Source organism: Lactuca virosa, chromosome 8 (assembly GCF_052849685.1).
Source record: "Lactuca virosa cultivar CGN04683 chromosome 8, Lactuca_virosa_CGN04683_v6, whole genome shotgun sequence".
Taxonomy (NCBI): Eukaryota; Viridiplantae; Streptophyta; class Magnoliopsida; order Asterales; family Asteraceae; genus Lactuca; species Lactuca virosa.
In genome coordinates, this window is record NC_136433.1 from 344,648,197 (window position 1) to 344,664,024 (window position 15,828).

A 15,828-nucleotide genomic window follows, 5' to 3' on the forward strand; every position below is an offset into this window, starting at 1 on the left:
ACAAGAGGATCTGAAAATGTTGTTCACGAGTTTTCCTTGCCTAATCTGTCGTGCATAAATCCCTATGATTGGATCGTTTTATTGCATTTCCTTCTGGGTGATGAAAAGAAGTACGAACCTGTTTTGGGGCATATTAAGCGAATGCTAACTTCGTATGTTTATGAAGTGGCGAAATTTGATATTGAAATAGCCACAGTTTTGAAGAGGAAACCCACTGTTCTCCTCATTGGCAAGGCGAAAGATATTAATAAGATGCAGATGGGTAAAATTGAGAAAGACAACTGGACTGTGATGTTTCATCGTGGTTCAGAAGCTCGTAGGGACTTCCAAAAGTGCCTCTTCGCATTGCCTGATAAGCATTTGTTCTCCACTGTTTGTTTGGAGTTTATTTTGGAGATCACAGGTCAATGCCAACTGAATGACGAAGTTGCGAAGAAAAATTACTCTGATATGATACGATGGTACATAGTGTTTCGCAAGACTCTTCTCGCAGTTATTCCCAAGCTCTTCAAGACCACAAAGAAGACACAACAGTGAAGAGTATCCCGCCTCAATTGACGTAAAGGGGGAGATTGTTGGGTATAAGTGTTGCGTCATTATGTTTAATAGAATAGTCCATTATTTTATCGTTTTGGGCCTATCCACCCGTTATTTAATTATTAGGGTTTTGATATTTAAGGTGAATACATGCACCGTGTTTTGTAATCTTTGAAATAGTCTTGTAACCCTACACGCCTCTATAGTAGCAGTTCTTCTTTGAGCTCTTCTAAGGCGTGACTTTGAATCATTCATCATATTTTGAATCTTTCTTGTGTTCTTGTTTTTCCATTACCTGTTTGAATCTATCGATCTTTGGAGATTTTATCTCAACACTAATGAATAAAATTTGAAAATTTATCCATTATGGAGCTATTAGGAACCATAAAAATGTGATCTTGGTCCTTCTATCCCTTCCATGCAAGAGTTAATATGTCTTAATGGATAAATAAGTTAGGGTTTAGCTTTTGGAACTTTTCTAGCCATGGAAAGTCATAAATATGGAAACCATATGACTTAAGTCGATGTTTTGAGTCTAGATCTGAGGTCTAGACAAAGGCCATAATGGATAAAGTGCATAATGGGAATATTGGAACCAGCTCGTGTATGGTGGGCGTACTCAACTGCCATGGACTTTGACTTTTGTTGACTTCCTTTCAACGTTTACTTTTTAACCAGTTTGACTTTTAGTCAAACTTGAGTAGAATTGAACATTTGGCTAGGGAATTGTTTCAGTTTGGCTTTAGGAAGCTTAAGTTGGGATGTTTTTTTCTTGATGTAGCTATTGGGCTTCTGTTGAACAGTTTAGGTGAGTCTCCTCACTATGCTTGTGGTTCAAAGGCACCAAACCGGCCCACTAGATTATTTTGTAGGATAGTAGTGGTCTTTGTGACATTTACTGCTATGCTTGTATGTGCTTGTTGTCTTTGTGACTCAGACTTATATGTATGTATGGTTATGTATGTGGGTTGATGCGGACCCAGGGGTTGATACGAACCTGAAACAACTATTTTTTGTCATATGTGGTTGATACGGACACAACTATTTTTTGTCATATGGGGTTGATAAGGACCTGAAACAACAATTTTTGTCATATGGGGTTGATACGGACCTGACACAGCCACATGTTGTTATATGTATAAATGTTGTATGTGGTACTTTAGGGAACTCACTAACTTTTGTGCTTATAGTTTATGTTTATGGTTTCAGGTACTTCATTATTAAAAGAAATGGTTCGGCTTGATTGCACTGCATCCTTTGGAGTTTTATTCCACACTGAATGTTTACGAATTACTCTGATGTTTTGAGAATACTTCAACTCTGATCATCTTTTGGAACAATGAATGAATGGCTTTAACTTAATTAAAAATGAAATTTTTACTCGGTATTTTTGTGGTATTACACAACAGATGACATGCGATAAGTGGAATATGTACGAGGAGAACAAGAATTCAAGATCGATATATGTAAGGGACGATTGATATTCCCTTTTTGTAATCGAAGATCGGAGAATCCAAATTTACTGGCATCAGTATGAGGATTTGATAGTCCATAAACTCGACAATCGGGAGGAATAACTCTATATCCGACAGCGGTGATGGAAGTCATTTGGTGGCGTCAATATCTCCAAGAAACCGTGGAAGAACACCACCAATGGCGAAAAATAGTTGAAATTGGGAATTTTTTTGGGTTAAGAAAAAGATGCGATCAAATGGTGGTGTGTACTATGTAGTGAAGACGAAAAAAACCCAGTATACCCTTTAGTATATGTGATTTGTTGGATAATGGTGTAAATTCTTATTATGTACATTTTTTATCTAAATCATTCATATATTAATCCTACGGTTAGAAGATGGTTATGTGGTTAGGCATTGTTAATTGGTTATATTTTGAATCTATCATCAATCATAAAAATGGCAGAAGGATGTATAATTATCCTAGTTGTACATTTCCTTACTTTTATGGTAGTAACGAGCTTATATGGTTCAGGCCATGGTCATGTGAGTGCGATAGAATCCCCAGCATACATGGTTGGTTTTTCAACACCGTGCGTTGAGATCAGACTTTACTGTGAGTCATCATGGATATCTACTCATATGGTCGGTGGTACCTCCTTCAATAAATCTACTCACGACGGCTTCCACATGTATGTTTTTTCTATCTTTCCTTTTCCCACCATTACGAGGATAATTAGTTTGAAAGCATATACACCAATTAATCGCAGTATATCTTTGGCAACCAACAAAAAGGGACATTTAAATAACTTGCATGTTTTTTTTATGTATTCTGATTAACTACAATGTTTTTTATTCTTTCAGGTTATATCAATACATTCATGGTGCAAATGAGGACAACACCAAATACATAATCACAACACCTATCCTCACTACAATAACCTCAACCTTAATGGTCAAGAAGACTTTTTGGTGAGCATGTATATGTCATCAAAACCTTTGATCCCTTTCCCTCGACTGAATTTGCGTATTTCAAATTGGAAAAGCCATTGTATAGCAATTACAACATTTTCAGGTTTTTCTCAAGATGATAATATCTATAAAGAAAGATCATCTCTTCACTTACTGTTTACCAAATCTTTCTTTTTTCATGGAAAAATGTTTTGCTTTCCGAAGTTAAAACATCGTATTCTGTTGCGCATACAACTCATCTTCTATGTAACTTTGTTTATATTCTTTTCATGTTTTAAGCTCTTATTGTTGTGGAAATGTAAAGGTTTTCTATATGAAAGTAATGTTTAATTAATCTTATGTTATATAGTTGATATAATAGATTCAATTAAAAATTATAACATCGCTTTGAGATATTAGTAAGAGGAAATTCCACGAATGCTCCCCGTGGTTTGGGAATTTGCACCGTTGGTCCCCAACTTTTTTTTAACTTGAAAAGTCTATATATATTATGTTTTTGTTGTGTCTGTGGTCCCTACCAATTGTAAAAAGACTACTTTGCCCTTTTTCATTGCTTCTATTATTATTTCTATTTATTTCATTTATTTTTTAAATGAAAAACAAAATAAAAATTCCTAACCCCACCCTTTCCCTCCAAACTTATCTCTTTTTTTCTCTCTCTCTCTCTCTCTCTCTCTCTCTCTATATATATATATATATATATATATATATATATATATATATATATATATATATATATATATATCACTGATAAACACCGAATAACATATTCATAGACTCAAAAACACTCAAGAACATCTTTCGCCACCACCATCGTTTAACAACCATCTGCCACCACCACAGTCCGCCGCCACCACCGTCTGTCACCTCTATCTCCACCTAAACTTTTTCTGCCACTTCATCTCCAACAAAAAATCATCTCGGAAACATAAACCATACACAAAACTACACCTGATGAACACACACACACACACATACACAAAATCAGATAAGATGTATACACATATACACACACGAAATCAGATGAACATACACAGACACATAATCAGATCAGATGTAAACAAATACACACGAAACCAGATGAATACATACACACAAAATCTGATGAACATACACCCTAACCAAACCGGAACCTCTCGATGAACATATCTGAAGTAGATGTGATAACGAAAAGAAGCTCGAACGAAAAACAATTAGGGTTGTACAGTGGTGATATGTGTTCCCCAACCTTGGGATGGTGCTGGTGGCTTTAGCTACAGAAGGAGGAGGAAAGGGGAGTGATACTAACTAATCATAGATTTGAAAAAATAACGACCAACTCTTTGCCAACAAACAGAATTTCAAAGAACTGAACCAAAAAACTGGATCACCGGATCTAAAAAACCATGTAATGGATCTACAAGGATCTGCTATAAAAAAAACTACAGATACATCGTGTATTAGTCAGATCTGATTTTAGAACCACCAGATCTTGATAGAAACCTCAACAATAGAACAAATCAGATGCGGCAAAAAATTACAGCTCCGATAAGAATCTGATCAGAACGATGATGAATCAGATGTGATACCGACTAATCCAAAAGAATCAGATACGAAATCAACAAAGGAGAATACACAGGTTCATGTGTGCCTCTCATACAACAAAAATATAACAAAACATTATTTCCTTCAATAGATCTTCAAGGGATTTACCAAACAAAAGATTCACAGAGCTAGATCTAAATATTTCCACAGTTACACTTAACAAGAAATCAATTGGTCTAGATTATAGTAGATCTATGGATTCCTAATCTATAAACTTTAGATAGATAGATAGATAGATAGATAGATAGATAGAGAGAGATATTTTTTTAATTGTTGTAAAGAAAAAAAACTAAATTAAAAGGGAAATTCATCACTTTAAATGCTTTTAAGTAACTTTAAATCAAATTCACAAGAAATGAAATATTTTGGACCACCGATGCAACTCCAAAACCTTTTGGACCAGACATCCAATTTTTGACCTACAACATACCAAACTTGCAATTTTGTCTTTTTAAATTTTAAAAAGAAAAAGAAAAAAAACAAACACCCCCATTTACAGCACGTAGGTTCTTTCCCCTTTTCTTCCTTTTTTTCCTTCCATTCATCCTTCTTTGTACGAACCGTCCTCCCTAAAACACCATTGATGATCTCTTCAACCACCACCACCACCCTACTTTTTGACACATTAGTCGATTCTGGATAACCAACTTCCTAATCCCTCCTCGTCGTTCCGTCAAATTCAGTTTTCTAAGGAAAAGGAAGAACAACGACAGTGGGAACTTGACGATACCTAGTCTTCGATGCACTAGTTTGGATACGATGGATTTCAATGAAGTTGGTGATACTAGTTGATTTGTCGATGTTGGAGATACCTATTTATCTGAGATATATAGAAGTCCAATTTCATAAGAAAAAATCTAGGTTTAGAACACGGGGGAAGATATTATGCAAGAATTGAAGATATAGTGGTTTTAGCTTCGATGGTTGGGTGGTGGTGATAGCTAAGGAACTAACGGTGGAATTCCAGGGAGGAAGGGGACTCTATAGGGGTTCACTAATGGTGCTCATGTGCCAAAGAAGACAAAGATGTGGGGGAGAGGAAGAGTTGGGTTAGCGTTCTGGGTGGAATTAAGGGTGGGTTTTGTGGGACCCTATTATTTTAGTAATTTCTAAAAATTTAGAAAACAATATAAAACTGAAAAGAAATGTCATTAAGGGTAATATAGTCAATTCAAGTCGACTAGAGACTAAAGACGCAACAAAAACATATAATATGGACTATCAGAGTTAAAAAATAAGTTAAGGACCAAAGATGCAAATTACCCCAAACCATAAGGATTATGTGTGTAATTTAATCTATTAGTAATTAATCGGTTTTTATATTATATTAAATAGAAGTATAATTAAAAAATTATATTTATTTATTATCATATATTAAAAATCAAACAAATTATAATGGTTGTTTTAGCAAAAAAATAGATTATAATTTAATCTTAAAATAGATAAGACTTAAGGTTAAAAATTATTATGCATTAAAAAAAAGAATACTTACATTTTGGTCTATTGACAAAAAAAATTCTCATTGATATTTTATTTACAATTTAACCATCAAAACCTGCTATTGTTTGTGATAACCTACAAATTAAACCAAATTGCAAGTAATATCCGATTCTGATGGTTAAATTGCAAAAGAAAAATCATGATGACTTTTTTGTCATATATATATATATATATATATATATATATATATATATATATATATATATATATATATATATTTGCAGATTTTCTTTTTCAATTCGGTATATATTACTACAATATTTTCATAAATATAATATTTTCTTGTTTCTTGCAATTTTCCATTCGGTATATATTATTAATATATTTTCATATGAAAAATCAACATCATCGAACTAAGCAACAAGCATATTAAAGGTAAACACAAAAATATATGTGTGTATATATATATACATATATATATATATATATATATATATATATATATAAACCTAATATTACATAAATGACACACACATGTGTATATATATATATATATATATATATATATATATATATATATATATATATATATATATATATATATAGAGAGAGAGAGAAAAAAAAAGTGAATATGTGGTTATCATTTATTTAATATTATGTATAAAACCATCTAAACTGACTTCATTTTGATTAAAAAATATAATTTTCTTTCACTGTTAGATTCTTCAAATTGCTTTTGAACCCATATTATTTTCTATTTTGTAATTCATCCCCAAAATCTATGTATTTCGAATGTGTTTTTTATTAGACCTCTAGTAGAAGCCTCAGAACTTCTTACGACACCTACCTTATGTATACTTGCATTGTTTTTTTATGGATTATTGGAAGAAGTTTATCGGTTTTTTAATGAACAATTTTAATCTTTCATTTTAGTTTTTGGTAATAAATATCAATATACCGAACTATCTGTAGTTGGTAAAATATTTTTATACACGGTTTGTAGAGCAAAAAGTAAACTTATAAAACTCCATAAAAAATATATACAAAGCCTAACATAAGCTCTAATAGAGGATACAAAAAATATGGTAGAGATATTTGACTAAATTTTGTTAAAATTATGTAGTTTTTTATGGTTCTATACCTAATATTAGATACATAACAACCACATATTTATCAAGGCTATATATATATATATATATATATATATATATATATATATATTTATTTGACTAAATTTTGTTAAAATTATGTAGTTTTTAAAGTTGCCTTTTCTATATATATATATATATATATATATATATATATATATATATATATATATATATATATATATATATATATATATAAATGACTGTACCTGCCAACCAGCTTCAAAAGTGCTCAAGGAATGAGTTGGAACATCCGCAATAACCCAAATTTGTGAAAGGCTAAATTCACCAACCCTTGTAACATTTGGAGCCCATACATTTAAACGTGCCTTTGCTCCATAAAATTCTCCATCGGTTACGTACCCAATTGCATGCTGCAACCACATATTACCCATAAATATATAGTTTAAATACATATTCTATTAGATATTATAACTCATACATACATGTAGGGTTGTAAACGAATCGAACGTTCAACAAATTGTTCGGGAATTATTCGGCAAAAAGTATGTTTATACTCGTTTATTTAATAAATGAACGAAAATGAATACAAATTCTTGTTCATTTATATTGTCCATTTACATTCATTTATCTTCATTCATTTAAGCTCATTTTATGTTTATATATGTTCAATTATGTTTAATTAAATTAGTATATTATATGTTTGTTTATGTTCATACATGTTCAATTATGTTTGTTTATTTTTGTTCGTTTAACATATTCACGAACATAAAAAATACAATTTGTTAAATAAACGAACATAAAAAATCCTCGTTTGTGTTTGTTCGTCATCTTATTTACATGGTTACTATATAGATTATTTACTTTTGATGTATAGTTTTAATAAATATTTAATTTTGATGATAATAATGGGAATTAAATATCCTAAATACTTACCGGTTTATTATGATGATAACAATGAGATGTTATAGATTTTTTTTTCGAGAAAAGAAAAGGCATGTGTAAGTAAAATTAATTCATGATATGAATTTGAGTATGTGTGTGTGTTTTTTTTTTCTTTTTCTTGAAAGGTATGTTTAATATTTAAATTGTCATTAAATATTGTTCTTATACAACGGTAAAAATTATTACTTTTTACATGAACGTGATACGTTTAAGATTTTCTTTCCTAATATTATATTCTTTTGATTTAACAAAAATTAAATAAAAATGTTGCACCTCATGGCCATTATCAGAAGGAGAGAAATCATTCCTGCTAGTTCTCTTCCCAAACGTGGAAATGGAATCGGATGTAAAGATCTCACTTTCTGTTTGCCTTCTTATTGGAATTGTTCCTTGTGGGCATGATTCACCTTTTGAATTCCATAACTGCTTAACTTCTGTTTCTATTCCCCCATTCTTATTCCCATTTGGTATCTGAGGTGGATCCTATTCATTTAAGTATTTAGGAGAACCAGTCAAATTGAAAACATTATCAATTCATAAAAAAATAGTATTTAAGTCATTTTTCAAGTTGCAGCAGAGAATTCGTTTGCAATTTGTAAAAACGAAAACTACAAAAGAAAATTGTGCAGGGGACCGAAACGCAACTTTGATGTGTGAAATAACTCATTTGTAATTTGTATATGGAATGTGATTTATAAATATCAACAATCCACAAATAACACAACTATTAGACCACATCAAGTGGACCACAAAAGCATGAAAAAAAAAGTTTTAATCAAAACAAGTATGTATGAAGGAGACTGAAGAAAATAAAGTTTGGATGTATATCTTAAGGAAATTAATAAAAACAAAAACTGTAAAAAGAAATTATTTAAGAATGAAAACATAATTTTAATGTGCAGGGTAACTCCTTTGCAGTTCGTTTGTAGAATGTGATTTAAAAATGTTAACAATCTACATATATCATGATGGCGATTATACAATATCAAATGGACCACAAAACTATCAAAACGAAGTTTTGATAAAAAAAAAATTATGTATGAAGAAAACGAACGAAAATAAGACTCGGAAGTATAACTTAAGAAAATTAATGTAAAATTTAAATTCTGTAAACATATTTTAACAAAATATTACATCTAATAGATTTTTCAGATTAGTATTTTATTATAATAATTTACTAGAACATAGATTTATATTTTTAAAGTAAAAAGTGATAGAATTTTTTTAACAATTTTTTTTACTTTTTATTTTTTGACACCGAAGTATACGTTTAAAAATGCAGTCTTTTTTTCCACAAAAGTAAAAGCTTAAGCCTACTTATAAATAATTCGATAAATATACCAATGGCCCTGTTGCTTTCAAAATAGGAATATCAAACGCCAGCTGTAAATGAATCAAAACACAATCTATTATATCACCATCTGGGCTCTGATTTAACAAAAAGAAAAAAAAAACATTATAGTTAGTTTATATAATAGAAATTAAAATCATAAGGGAAACAAAAAGCATGTGAATTTTTATAAAGAAAATTACCTTAATTGACTTGACGAAGGGTTTGTTGATCTTCTTCGTAGTATTATTAGTCAACTTCTTATTTGAGTGGAAGGTTGTATTTGCGTTCCTTAAATCTTTTAATACTTTAGCTGGAAAAACCGGAGAAAATAACAAGAAAAACAGAAATGATTGGAGTTATGTCATGACAATAACTAGACTCCATTATTGTCTGTGTATATATGAATTATGTCACACAAATTTGTTTGCGTTTGACGTTTTCTTCGTTTTTTGTCTTGTGATCAAAAGCAAACGAAACCAAGTTTTAAAACCGCTCTTCACAATGCTTCAAACAAAAATCAAGAGAATGAAAGTATTGGTTTTAGAAAACTAAAATTTAACACATACAATTACTACGAGCTTTCAATGGATTTTATATGTTTGTTTGTTTGTTGGGTTTATTTCGAATTTATGATTTACTGGAAATTGAGAATTAAATATCGGGACTTGAAGCAAATTGAGAAGTAAATATTCAGATTTGGCCATAGATGCAAAGTAGTTAATAATTTTTACTTTTTGTAAAAAAAAAATGTCATAGATGAAAAAAGAATCTATATATGTCCATGAAATTAATTTATTCGAATTTCTTTATTTATTCTTCTTGAATTAAAATAAAAATAAAATTTTGATATATATATTTTAGGTGATATGAAACATAGTTACTAATTTGATACGGGGCATATTTTATAATATTGATCTTAACATTTAAGTATTTTTGTTAATATTTTTTTCAAAGTTACTACAATGAGAAAGAGCATTAATAAGACATACATAGAAACTAATGGTTGAACCCACTCATTAAGACATACATAGAAACTAAGGTCTTGTGGTATACATACCACGAAACGATTCGTGGTCCAGGTGGCCACGAGAAAACTTTGTGCACACCACCCCGACATTCCGTGGTCGGGCGTGGCCGTTGTTCTTCGTGTTCCCGACGACGAATGTAAACGAAATCGACGATTGGTTATTCATTTGTTGACCGTTGAACAGTCATTTGACCCTTTTGTTTTCAAACTCAATTCAATACACAAATAAATAAACATTCTATTTTCACCAAAACACACCTTCATTCTCTCACAAAGCCTTCATTCTCTAAAACCACAAAATACATATACATGGATTCCACAAAACATATGGAATTTTTAAAAACTTTTGACTCGAATGACGACATAGAATTCGTCCATACATTCTTCAACGTCAATCGTACAAGGGCGGTCGTCAATCGTGATCGTCAAGCCGCACACGACTTATTGGTACGTGATTACTTTGCCGATAATTGTCTTTATAATGACGACTTATTTGAACGTCGTTTCCGTCTGAATAAGACTATATTTTTACGTATTAGTAATGCTTTAGAATCTCGTTATGATTTTTTCAAACAAAAACCCGACGCTAGAGGAAGAATGGGTTTTAGTAGTATACAAAAATGTGCGGCTGCTCTTAAGTATTTGGGATACGGTATATCATTTGATGCATCTGACGAATACTTGAAAGTATCCGAGAGGATCGCAGTTGAATGTGTAGATTGGTTTTCTCCATGTGTGTATGAGGTTTTTCACGAACAATATTTACGCAAACCTACTCAACGTAATATTGAGAGATTATATTCGGCTCATGAAGAGAGGCATGGATTTCCGGGTATGCTTGGCAGTCTAGATTGTACGCATGTGGCTTGGGAAAAATGTCCAAATGCATGGCGTGGTCAGTTCACTCGAGGAGATATAGGTGAACCAACTATCATCCTAGAAGTTGTTGCATCTCAAGATTTGTGGATATGACATGCCTTTTTTGGAGTAGCGGGGTCTAATAACGACCTTAATGTTCTTGGCCAGTCTCCACTTTTCAACGATATTTGGACCGGCAAAGCACCTGATATGACGTTCACGGTGAACGGGCACGCGTACAAATACGGTTACTACCTTGGTGATGGGATATACCCGAATTATTCTACATTGATGAAGGCATACTCGGTTCCTCGAAGTGAAAATGCAAAGTTGTTTACAAAAAAAAGGAATCGGCGAGAAAGGATATCGAGAGGGCATTTGGAGTCCTTAAGCAGACATGACATATAGTGAAATATGCTACACGACTCTGGGATAAAGAAAGAATTAAACGAATGGTCCTAGCATGTATTATAATGCATAACATGACTATTGAAGATGAAGGTTGAACGATTTGCACGTATGATCCGAACGACGTTGTCGTTCCAATTGAGCGAGTTGTTGAAATTCATAACATTAAAACGTGTTTCAATCTTCGAGAAGATGTCGCGGAACATTTGTACCAATGTAGCATGAACGACGATTAGGTTTTTTATATGTATGTTTGTTAGTTTTCTTTTAATTAATGTAATGTTTTTTTTTCTAGATTAACTAAGTAATGTAGTTTGAAGTTGTAATTTTATTTTTATAATTAATGAAAAACTAGTTTACAAAAAATGAATATTTTTTAATTATAAAAAATATAATTTTATTGTATTTTTGAATTAAAAAAAAATAAAAATAATGATGTGGAGTGGTGTGTTAGTGTTAGGTATCCTATGTTAGTGGTAGGGGAATGTGATGCTGATGTGGCACCCACCACATATGTGGTATGTGGTGGGTATAACGGATGACCTAATGATTGATTCGTGGGATAAAAAGGTAATATAATTTTCGATTTTTACATATTTAGTTTATGAGTTTTTTATTTTTTATTTTTTTTTCATATTTACACTTTCAACTTTTTTAACTATACACATTTAGTCTTTATGACATGCTACTTCAGGTAAGCTGGAAAAATGACTTAAAAGGATAATGTATTTATATTTTGTACACATTTAGTCGTTAATATTTTTTTGTATATTTCGTCTTTAATATTTGTTATATTGTAAAATAAGTCATCGCTGTTGTTGTACACATTTAATATTTATGACCAGTTTTTTTAATGGTTTTTCTTACAACATCCTATGCATGACAATCATTAATAAGGTATCGGACGATGTTCATGCTTTTGACCACCGCTACCTCGGCTGCTTGGTTGCTTAGTTCTTGTGGTTTGACTTAGGTCTTGTGTTCTGAACGTCAAAACTTTTTCAAACGATCTTTATATGCATGCGTTCGTATTTGAGTCTACTATAACTTTCATTTAGATTACTTCCGTTAAAAAGTAATACATTTTTACTTATGATCTTTATACCCATGCGTTCCTTATGAATGTATGTATGTGTTTTTTATAAAATCGTAATTAAAACACATTTTTTAACGGGAATAATCTAAACAAAAATTGTAGTAGACTCAAATACGTATGTGTGGATATAAAGAGCGTTAAAATTTGTGATCATTTGAAGAAGTTACGACGTTCAGAACACAAGACCTAAGCCAAACCACAAGAACTAAACAACTAAGCAGTCGATGTCGCGGTGACCATAAGTATGAACAACCCCAAACACTTTATTAAGGATTGTCTCGCATAATATGTCATGAGGAAAACCAAAAAAAAAACAGTCATAAATACTGAATGTGTACAAAAACAACAATGACTAATTTTGCAACAAAAAAAATATTAAGGACTAAATGTGCAAAAAAAAATATTAAGGACTAAATGTGTACAAAATAAGAATTATATTACTCTTTTAAGTCATTTGTTTCGGCTTACCTGAAATAATCGGTCATAAGAACTAAATGTGTACAGTTAAACAAGTTGAAGGGGTAAATGTAAACGAAAAAAAACTCAGTGACCAGATGTATGCAAATCGAAAAATATATTACCCTTTTAAGTCATTATCTCTTGATTGATACATAACAATTTTGATATGAATTATGAGCAACTGATTTGGCATGCAGAATTAAAGAACACAGTGATTTGGATGCTAAAAGATGTATTCGATCATAGTAAATGAGTACAAAAAGGGTACTAGACTAGAAATTCATAAATACCTCACTCACTAGGCACTATGTGTTGGATTAGGTGTCTAAGCCCATAACTATTTTGGTATGTACTTGACCCGATTATGAGCATGGTCATTTTGGGTTGCCTTCACCATAGCAACTAATAGGATGAATTAAGGAAAAGATGATTAATTATGATTTATTAATATATTATAAGAATAATATATTAAAAGAGAAATCATATTGTTTAATTAATATTAGTCAAGAATTAATTAAGAATAAATATTGTGGCTAAAAGAGATTAATTAAATAAAGGGGACTGATACTGTAATTATAAGATAGTTACAAAGTTGGGCTTAGGATCCATAAAGGAAGCATGGACGAATTCTATATGGAGGTCCATATAGAAATCGTCCAAGGGTCTTCTAGAAGGGTCTTTGGGCTGCTTAAGGACTAAGCAGCTGGATTAGGGTTTCCTAGTTGATAACCCTAGAAGCCTAAGTATAAAAGGAACCCTTGGGCAAGCCAAAAATGTCCCTAACTTTCTAAGAGAAACCCTAGAACGTTTTTGGTGCCTCTTCCCTCTCTCCTTGTTCATCTTGTTGCTTATGGTGTTTGTGACTCGATTAGAGGTGCAGAATTTGAGGCACTAAGCTTTCAAAAGTCAAGATCAAGAAGGATTGTGATTGTTATTGCTACATAACAATCAAGGTATGATCAAAACCCTAGTTATATGTTAAATTTGATTATAGAATGCTAGATCTAGGGTTTATTGCTTGGTATTCAATGTTGTATGTTCAAATTAGAAAAACCTAGATCCAAGCAATTAGGGTTGCATGTACACCTAGGAATGATGTTATGCTCAAAACCCATCAGTGGTATCAGAGCTTAGGTCGTTTTTCTAGTTGAATAGATGCAAAAGTGAACTGCCAAAGGATCAAAAAGTCGAAGTTTTTGCTGTCTGCGCCGCCGACTCGGCGAGTCCATCAGTGGACTCGGCGAGTAGCTTTGAACTCGACGAGTCCATCAGTGGACTCGGCGAGTACAGGGTGCTGTTGCCGGGATTTTCGATTTTTTGAGCAGTTTTTGATGAGGATAATTACCAAAACTCGTTTTTCTTGCCTAAAATTGTTTTTTTCATGATTGGTATGTTTATCCTTATCAAAATTGGTGGATTTGGTTAAATATGGATAATATAGGATTATTATGATTCAAATATTTAACCTAGTAAGTTTGAAAAGTTTCAATTTACACCCTTTAGGTTTTATAGTTTAAATTTGAACTTAAAAGTTTTATTTTTTGAAATTTAAATAGTTAAACCCTAATATTTTGAAAGGTTTCAAAATTTGCCCTCAAGTTTTGGAATTTAAATTTTGATTAAAAGTTTTAATTTTGAAATGTTAAATTCTAAAACCCTAGTATTTGAAAAAGTTCAAATTGCACCCTTATGGTTTATTAATTTAATTAAGAGTTTAATTAAAAGAGACAATTAATAAATCATAATTAAATGGTTTAAGATTAATCAAATTAAAGGTCTAATTTATTAATAGTTTAAACCACTTAGTATTTTAAAAGTATAAAATACACCTTATACTATATAACATTTAAAAGTTTAACATATTATATATGTATGAGTAAAAGGTCAATCTTACCGTTAGTAGGCCTCATTCACGAAGCTGGTCTCTAAAGGGTGTTTAAGTAAATTTCCTATAAAATGGCGATTGAATGGATATCCACTCTTACCCACCGCACTCTTGGCTAGTGGAGGGTCGTTAGCCGAACGGGTAGGATAGGATACAACCTTCCATTATAAGTATAATGAAATAAGAACTAACTAAACACCTTTTATAAATTCCCAAATCTTAGTTACTTTAGGAAAAATGTGGAATTGGTGCTAATCCATGAAATTGCACATTGAACCTTTATTGGTCGTTAGTGGAGCGTGTGTGGTTAACTGGCACACTAATATGGAACCAATGAGAGGATGAAAATGGGTAGCTCGTAGATCATTATAGATCAATGGAGTGTGTGTGGTTAATCGGCACATTGATTAAGTGATGACATCTTCGAGAGTACCAAGCTAATTTGCATGGTTATCCACACCTTGTTTGTGATCCTCGACATCCCAGTCACAAACAAGAAGGGAACAATCGAGATTAAACATGCCATTGAAAAGTTCAATGAATCTCAATAGATCTAGGAGTTTCAAGTCATTTAAAACTTAAACCTTCAATTTTCGTTTTTCATGGTGGAAATTGGTAAATCGTCATTTACCTACCTTCAAATGTTCTGCAAATTGGATTACGGCATCCCTCTTCCAATTTGTATAATATTGTGTTGGGTCCTAGCCTTAATATCTCATTT

The 15,828-nt window shown here is 31.7% G+C and overlaps 2 protein-coding genes across 2 annotated transcripts; one reads left to right on the top strand and one right to left on the bottom strand.

Annotated features, from left to right (window-relative positions):
- Positions 1-3,707: 3,707 nt before the first annotated feature.
- LOC145131859 (protein neprosin-like) lies at positions 3,708-10,567 on the bottom strand. Its single transcript, XM_079066505.1, has 6 exons — positions 10,432-10,567; positions 9,575-9,684; positions 9,383-9,469; positions 8,315-8,524; positions 7,345-7,509; positions 3,708-3,842 (listed from the first exon to the last, which is right to left on the bottom strand). The coding sequence occupies exons 1-6, from the start codon at positions 10,565-10,567 to the stop codon at positions 3,708-3,710; spliced, it is 843 nt and encodes a 280-aa protein (XP_078922631.1).
- Positions 10,568-10,710: 143 nt separating this feature from the next.
- LOC145131860 (uncharacterized) lies at positions 10,711-11,373 on the top strand. The gene has a single exon (XM_079066506.1). The coding sequence runs from the start codon at positions 10,711-10,713 to the stop codon at positions 11,371-11,373; it is 663 nt and encodes a 220-aa protein (XP_078922632.1).
- The last annotated feature ends 4,455 nt before the right edge of the window (positions 11,374-15,828 follow it).

Bases quoted from the DNA above. Each gene is read 5' to 3' on its own strand.
- LOC145131859 (XM_079066505.1), bottom strand. From the start codon at position 10,567: ATGAATAACCAATCGTCGATTTCGTTTACATTCGTCGTCGGGAACACG. The intron at 9,470-9,574 runs GTAATTTTCTTT...TTGTTAAATCAG, and splicing joins CCTTCGTCAAGTCAATTAAG to AGCCCAGATGGTGATATAAT. The intron at 8,525-9,382 runs GTATATTTATCG...TTAAATGAATAG, and splicing joins TGAAAGCAACAGGGCCATTG to GATCCACCTCAGATACCAAA.
- LOC145131860 (XM_079066506.1), top strand. From the start codon at position 10,711: ATGGATTCCACAAAACATATGGAATTTTTAAAAACTTTTGACTCGAAT.